At 39.2% G+C, this 8,536-nt stretch overlaps 1 protein-coding gene across 1 annotated transcript in view; it reads right to left on the bottom strand.

Annotated features, from left to right (window-relative positions):
* Window positions 1-5,100: 5,100 nt before the first annotated feature.
* Window positions 5,101-8,536, bottom strand: part of LOC137351673 (RNA-binding protein MEX3B-like) — a 39,939-nt gene continuing 36,503 nt past the window's right edge. Inside the window, exon 2 of the mRNA XM_068016368.1 lies at window positions 5,101-7,038. Within this exon, the coding sequence (XP_067872469.1) occupies window positions 5,777-7,038 (1,262 nt within the window). The 3' untranslated portion in view covers window positions 5,101-5,776. The remainder of the gene's footprint in view (window positions 7,039-8,536) is intronic.

The following is an 8,536-nucleotide window of genomic DNA, read 5'->3' as shown; positions in this document are numbered from 1 at the left end:
GCAAGAATCAGTACTGAGGTCTCAGCTATTTACAATCTATATTATTGACAGACAAAAAATTTTGGAAGAGTCGATCGAAGCTTAGTGTGTGTGGGGGAGGTGCTGAGGGAAACTGAGGAAGAATCATGGGTGATTTTAATATGCATATAGACTAGATTAATCAAATTGGCAAGGGGTAGCCTCAAGGGAGAGTTCATTGAATGTATTAGAGATTTTGTTTTTGGAGCAATATGTTGTGGAATCAACCAGGAAGCAGGCAATTCTTGATTTGGTTAAGGATCCTCTGGGGAAGAGTGATCATAGCATGCTAGAATTTCAAATTCAGTTTGAGGGCGAGAAACTGGAGTCCCACACGAACGTTCTGGAGTTAAACAAAAGTAATTACATAGGCATGATGACAGATCTGGCCCTAGTGGACTGGGCAGCAAGACTAAAAGGTAGGACAGTTGATGATCAGTGGCAGATGTTTAAGGAGATATTCAATTCCTCCCAACTAAAATATATCCCAGAGAGGAAGAAAGATTCTAAGAGGGGGAAAAACCATCCATGGCTAAGCAAGGAAGTTAAGGATAACAAAGACAAAAACTAAGGCATACCATATTGCAAAAGCCAGTGGCAGGCTGGAAGATTGGGAAACTTTTAAAGATCAACAAAGGGTTGCTAAAAAAGTAATAAAAAGAGCAAAGGTAAATTATGAAAGAAAACTAGTGCAAATATAGAAGCTTTCGCTATCAGTTTTTATAAGTATATAAAACGGAAGAGAGTAGCTAAAGTGAATGTTGGTCCTTTGGAGAATGAGACAGGGGAGTTAATAGAGGGGAACATAGAAATGGCAAGAGACACTAAATCAGTATTTTGCCTCAGCTTTCACGGTGGAGGACACTAGTACCATCCCAATAATAACAGGAAATGCAGAGGTTATGGAAAGAGAGGAACATAGAACAATCACTAGGGAAAAAGTACTGAACAAACTTTTGGGATTGAAGACAGACACGTCCCCAGGGCCTGATGGCCTACATCCTAGGGAGTTAAAGGAAGTGGCAGCGGAGATAGTAGATCCATTGGTTATAATATTCCAAAATTCCCTTGGATGCGGGAAAGGTTCCAGTGGATTGGAAAAAAGCTAATATAACGCCCTTATTCAAAAAGTGAGGGAGGCAGAAAGGAAACTATAGACCAAGTTAGTTTAACATTTGTCATTGGGAAATTATTAGAATCCATTATTAAGGAAGTAATAACAGGACATTTAGAAAGTCAAAACGCAATCCATCAGTCAGCACGGTTTTATGAAGGGTAAATCGTGTTTGACTAATTTGCTAGAGCTTTTCGAAGCTGTAACAAAGTGGATAATGGGGATCCTGCAGATGTAGTATATCTAGACTTCCAGAAGGCATTTGATAAGGTGCCGCACAAAAGGTTAATACACAAGGTAAGATCACATGGGGTTAGGGGAAATTAATTAGCTTGGAGAGAGTTTTGGCTAACCAAACAGGAGAGAGAGAGAGACGGGATAAATGGATCTTTTTCTGGCTGGCAAGATGTAACTAGTGGGGTGCCACAGGGTTCGGTCCTCGGGGCCCCAACTATTTACAATCTATATTAATGACTTGGTTGCAGGGATAGAAGGTACTATAGCCAAATTTGCAGATGACACTAAAATAGGTGGGATAGTAAGATGCAATAAAGAAATAAGAAATTTACAAATGGATATGGATAGGTTAGGTGAATGGGCCAAAATTTGGTAGATGGAGTTTAGCGTGGATAAGTGTGAGGTTATCCATTTTGGTCAGAAGAATAGAAAGGCAAATTATCTAAATGGAGAGAAATTTCAGAGTGCTTCAGTGCAGAGGGATCTGGGTGTCCTTGTGCATGATTTGCTGAAAACTAGTATGCAGGTACAGCAGGTAATAAAGGCAGCAAATGGAATTTTGGCATTTATTGCTACAGAGAGTATAAAAGTAGGGAAGTGTTGCTGCAACTGTATTAGTGAGACCACAAACCTGGAGTATTGTGTACAGTTTTGGTCCCCTTACTTGAGGGGGGATGTAGTTGCACTGGAGGCAGTTCAGAGGAGGTTCACTAGATTGATTCCAGAGATGAGGGGTTTGTCTTATGAAGAGAGATTGAGCAGTTTAGGCCTTTACTCTCTGGAGTTTGGAAGAATGAGAGGAGATCTAATTGAGGTATACAAGATGATTAAGGGGATTGACAAAGTAGACGTAGAGAGGAATTTTTCCTCTTGTGGGGCAATCTAGAACGAGAGGTCATAATTTTAGGATAAGGGGTAGCTCTTTTAAAACAGAGATGAGGAGAAATTACTTCTCTCAAAGGGTCGTGAGTCTGTGGAATTCACTACCCCAGAGTGCGGTGGATGCCAGGACATTTGAGTAAATTTGAGGAGATAGACAGATTTTTAATTAGTAATGGGTTGAAAGGCTATGGAGAATGGACAGGGAAGTGGAGTTGAGGCCGAGATGAGATCAGCCATGATCATATTGAATGGCGGAGCAGGCTCGAGGGGCTGAATTGCCTACTCCTGCTCCTAGTTCTTATGTTCTAAAGAAAGAGTGATGTATCCAAGTTTGCTGACAATACAAAGCTAGGTGGGAAAGTAAGCTATGAGGATAATGCCAAGAGGCTGTAAAGGGATAGAGAGATTATAAGTGGGCAATAAGGTGGCAGATGAAATATGTGGGTAAATAAGAGGTTATTCACTTTTGTAGTAAGAATTTAAAAAAAAAGAGTATTTTGAAAATGGAAACTATTAAATGTTGATGTTCAGAGAGACAAGGGTATTCTTGTACAAGAAACACAATGTTAGCATACAGGTACAGCAAGCAATTAGAAAGGCCTTTATTGCAAGGGGGTTGCTGTACAAGAGTAAGTTAATCTTGCTACAATTGTACAGGGTTTTGGTGAGACTACATCTGGAGTACTGTGCATGGTTTTGATCTCCTTATCTAAGGAAGGAGATATTTGTCTTGGAGGTGGTGCAGCGAAGGTTCACAAGATTTCTGGTATGAGGGGGTTGTCCTATGATGAGAGGTTTCGTAGAATGGGTTGACACTCTTCCAAGTTTAGAAGAATAGGTGATCTCACTAAAACATTAGATTCTGAGAGAGCTTCACAGGGTAGATGCTGAGATGCTGTTTTCCTTGGCTGGAGAGTCTAGAACTCAGGGGCTTAGTATCAGGATAAGGGATTGATCATTTAAGATTGAGATGAGGAGGAATTTCTTCATTCTAAGGGTTCTTAATCTTTGGAATTCTGTACCCCAGAGGGATGAGGATGCTCAGTTGCTGAGTAAATATTCAAAGCGGAGATGAACAGATTTTGGGACTCTAGGGAAATCAGGGGATATGGGATATGACGAAAAGATACATACCTCTCCACAGATGCTGCCAAACCTGCTGTGTATTTCCAGCACTTTCTGTTCTCATTTTAAGGGACATGAGGATTGGGCAGGAAAGTGGAATTCAGATCAAGAATCAGTCATGATTTTATTGAATGGCAGTGCAGGTTCAAGAGGCTTAACTCCTGCTCCTGTTTCTTGTATTATGCTTAGAAAATTTATCAGTAGTCAGAAGCCAGCAAGTAAAGCTTGGAATAAAAACAAGAAATGCTGGAACCACTCAGTAGGTCTGGCAGCATCTGCGGAAAGAGAAGCAGAGTTAACATTTCGGGTCAGTGACCCTTCAAGTAAAGCTTGGCTTCTTCCTGCACCCTGCTGCTCCAAATTGGACAGCATGGCCAATAGACAGTAAAAACTCCTTTTACTTTCAGAAATGCTTCAAGTAATTGCTGCTTAGTGAAAAATTATTAGGGCATCAGATGAAAGGGATGCACTACAGTTAAACACAAAAGAGAACACACTTTCAAACAGAAAATTGATCCTCATATTTGACATTAAATTTCTGAAACCAACTCAAATTACTCAAAGCTAACTATGCATCTAGATTTATACCTTGCCTTCTTTGTACTGTTATGCAAAGCAAAAGTGGAAGTGCTTCTAATTAATAATAAACATGAGACAACAGCCTGTGCGTAACAGCCAATTTGTAACTGAGTGAACATTGCAGCAATACAAAATTATAAAACAAGCATTGAAGAGCAAAATATAAAATTGTTCTATCTGAATACGTAAAAATTTGGGTGGGGGAACAAAATAGATTTGATATAATTCAATTTTGTGCATGACCCAAATGTGGAGTTTTTGAGTATTCACATTGAGTTCTCAGCAAATATTTGAAAAGTTGTTACATTTCTGGTTAAAATCTCATGCCAATTTCGGTCCCAAAAGGCTACACAAAATATTTTATTGCAAGTTCATGGAATCAAGAAAATAATTAGTACTTCAACATGATCTAAGCCCCTAAAGGCCAGTGTATGGAACTTACCTTGACACGTAACTAAATGAGATAACTCACAGTTGCAACTCCAACCCTGATCTGCATTGTTTATGCAAATTAAATACTAGCAGAACTTTAAAATTAAGGTATCAAACTATTCAAAAGACAAGAAAAACTTTGTATTGTAGAATGTTTTATTAAAAACAAAAAATTGAGCATTTGACACCTTCAGTATCAAGCAAAGCTCAATTTGTTTTGAATATTCAATTATGGAGAATACTGTAAGAACAGGAGTATTTTCAAGCATCTTTCTCCCCAAGCTATGGGTAACAATCAAGAGACACCCATTGTTAGTTGTACCTTGTTTACGGAGATTTTAAATGCTGACATTTGTTCATTTACACCAATGTACAGCGTGAATAGTAGCATCAATTCTAATAGTCGCCCCTTCAATAATTTGTTTACCCAGTGTCCTTGAGCACTGTTTGTAAAAACCAATAAGATGCAAGATTTTAAAAGGTCTCATTTATAAACATTTTGGCAGTCACTTTGTTTGGAAGAGGCTGCTCCATTTCAGTTTTTTTTAATGTACAATTTTTAGAACCTTTTCACATTCCTACATTCTCATTTAAAATTATATGGGCTTCCTTATCATTAGATAATGCAAAATCAGACCTCAAGTGGGAGAGTTTCCTTGTACCCCCTATGAAATGTTCACACAACAAATGTTTTTTCTTTCACACCATAAACATACTGTAAAAAGTTTTTATTAAGAAGGTTTAAGTCAAAAAATAAAACTCTTAATACAATTTCATACCGTCAAGTCAGTTCAGCAAATATATATCAGTACTTTAGCCATGTAAGGTTAAAGGTCCATTATCTTAAAATAAAATATATTTAGTTTTTAAAATTTATTCAAATAAAGTACATTTTCAGTCCTATAAATTCCCTACATATACATAGTAAGAGGTAAACAAATGATAAAACTTGAATATTTAGTAATCTGTACTGGTGCTGTCACAATTAAACTCTGGTGTTATAAAACATACAACCACTTGGCTTTTCTCAGCTATGTGTACAAGATATATTCTATGCATTAAAAAATAAAATGCTAAGTAGAAATTTTAAAAACTCATATCTGCAAAGTGCGGCGGACCTTTCCTTTATTTAAATCTAACTGAATACTGTCATAGTAACTTTGACAAGCAGTACACAATCAGCACATGTGGTTACAACTGCTCAACAATATCTAACTTATTCCAAAATTGCCAATGATGACTGGGTTAAAATTAAAGCTAATTTGTAAACATCTCCTCTAGGAAATATAGTCTTCCAGTCGAAATAAAATAACGTTTGTCTAGGGTATATTGTACAGCGGTTATTCTGTTCTTTGTGTTGTCTGCAGTACTTGCTAGGACATGATGCCGCTAAGAAAATATACGAATGGCCTGTGATGCTGGTTTTTGGCAGACAGGGCACTTGGGCTCAGTTTTCTCACATATGCGGTTGGCACACTCCATGCAGAAGTAATTGTGACCACAAGGAACAAGTGCTGCAATCACTTCACTCTCACGGCAAACTACACAGTCACGGTTGTTTTTCTGCCTGCTTTCAGAACCACTCGAGTCTGTGGGAGAGCCAGATGTTGCTGAGGTGCTCCCTGGGAGTGAAGACGATGAATAGCCTGGGCTGTTAGAAAATGCAGACAGGGATGTCTGGTTAGGTAGCCATGCTAAATTAGCTAAAGGGTCACTTTGCACACGCCTAGCCAGCGGATGGTCGAGTGCACTACCATCAGAAATGGTGGGTGACACACGAAGAGTGGAAGAGCCACTAATGCTGTTAGTGCGCCTCTGGACAGTTGAGCTACCATTAAAGGCTTGAATAGGATTGCCATGCTCAAATGGAGACCATATCATGCTGTGAGGCCCACTTAGACAATCAATGGCTGGATACTCCAAGCCCACATCACGCTCATCTGAATTGACAGAGGTAAGCGATTCCCCAAATGTGAAGCCACCACTGCCTGTACTGAATGGACTTGTTGGACTGGTATCTGCTAATCTATTGCTGTAATAGGAATCAGTGGAAGTACTTCCCAAAGAACTTAAACTGCCATTTCGAAAGCAAGCAGCAGGTCTGCGGGCTGGATTGGGGGCCTTGGACCATAGGCTTCCAGGAGTGCTGATGCCATCCAAGCTTACATCAGTTCCATTGGAATGAAAGTCATTATCTGCAGTTAGGTCGATAAGCACTCCAGTTCTCATTGAAATATGAGCCTCAATTTCCTCTCTCGCCCGATCCACATTTTCTGGCATGCCCGTGACCTCAAAGACTGGCTCTTTGTCACGACTTGGAGTGACTATGTACGTATGAGTTGTTTGTTGAATTCGTTTTATAGTAGCTCCTTTGGGTCCTACCACAAGCCCCACCACACGATAAGGCACACGCACCTGGATTGTTGTCTGTCCTGGCAGGTTTGGAGGTCCTGCCACAGCTCCTGCCAGTCCATTTGTTTTGTTGCGAGATGCTCGGATCATTGAGAAATGTTCTGCTGCGGAGAGAATCTCTCTTTTGGCCATGGCTACATCCTCCTTTCTCCCAGTGACAATAAATACAGGTTCTTCACCTCGAACAGGGGTTTTTATGTACGTATTTGTCTTTGCTCGAAGAGCCTTAATTTTGCAACCTTTAAAGGAAAAAAAATGTATTAGACAAATTTAAAAAGTAGTGTCCTTATTAAAACGCCCGATGGTGTAAATTCAGCGTCATTTTGAAAAAATAATGCAGCTATTCCATCTATTCACCATTTGCACAATAAAGCCTCTTTAAAGACTATGCATATTCTGGTCTCTTTAGGCAAGTTGACAAAGGTGGTAGGAAAACTGAAACACAAACATGGCATGAGATTCCAAGGTTTTTTTTTGTAACAATTAGGGAACTGAATATTGTATAAATCATTTGCACATTAATACATTTAAAGTTGCAATGCCCTATAACTTTAAATTAACTTTTAAGAACAGGATTATTCAAAACTGTATTTTTGAGACTTCTGGTTTTTGATGTATACAGTAATCAACATGGAGATGGAACTCTATCTTGCACTATCTTGAGATCACGTTACCAAAAGCACATTTGGAAAGAAACAGCTGCTTGAAATCATGGGCAGAATTTAAAAGGCAGGCTTGCAAGTAGTGATTGTGTTCAAACTTCGATTTAAAACAAAGGTTTTTCTAAATGTAAACATTAAAACAAATTGCAAATATACATTCTACTGCCTAGTCAAGAACCACTATTGAAACTGTATAGTTAAAATAAATCTAGTTATTAGCACTGACAATATTGTACAAATAAAAACTGGGTGCATATTTAGGCTGTCGGTTAAACACAATCCAATTGGTTGAAAAAATGTAACCTGAACAAGCTGGAATAGTTCCATCATGACATGGAAGTTACAAAACATTCACAGTGAACTAGTATGCATATAATTATGCAATCTGATGGGGAAATATAGGATTCAATGGGTGCATGTCTACCACAAAGTTATTCAATATGAACCACAATCTGGCAGAATCTGATAAAGGTAACACTTTACTACACCGATACAATAAAAAGTGTTTCTCTGAACCTGGGGTAAAGGCATTGAAGCAGAGTACAGGGTGCTTTACTTTGTGACTAATTGACAACGTGTATGGCCTGGGAATACTGATATTGGAGTTAAGAATGGAAAAAATGTTCTCTCCTCCACGCTGACAATAGGATTCACTTAAAAAGGTACAGGAGTTAACCCAGAAATGAAAAGTACAGCAACTTTCAATGAAATTGTTCATCTCTCACACTGATGTAGAATAAATGTAGTAACACTTTTAGCAACCTTGATGCACAGTGGCTAGCACCGCAGCCTCACAGCTCCAGCAACCCGGGTTCGATTCTGGGTACTGCTTGTGTGGAATTTGAAGTTCTCCCTGTGACCGCGTGGGTTCCCGCCGGGTGCTCCGGTTTCCTCCCACAGCCAAAGACTTGCAGGTTGATAGGTAAATTGGCCATTGTAAATTGCCCCTAGTGTAGGTAGGTGGTAGGAGAATTGTGGGGATGTGGTAGGGAATATGGGATTATTGTAGGATTATTATAAAATGGGTGGTTGATGGTCAGCACAGACTCAGTGGGCCGAAGGGCCTGTTTCAGTG

Source organism: Heterodontus francisci, chromosome 36, assembly GCF_036365525.1.
Source record: "Heterodontus francisci isolate sHetFra1 chromosome 36, sHetFra1.hap1, whole genome shotgun sequence".
In the NCBI taxonomy this organism is placed as follows: domain Eukaryota; kingdom Metazoa; phylum Chordata; class Chondrichthyes; order Heterodontiformes; family Heterodontidae; genus Heterodontus; species Heterodontus francisci.
This window is presented reverse-complemented; position numbering and strand designations above follow the sequence as displayed.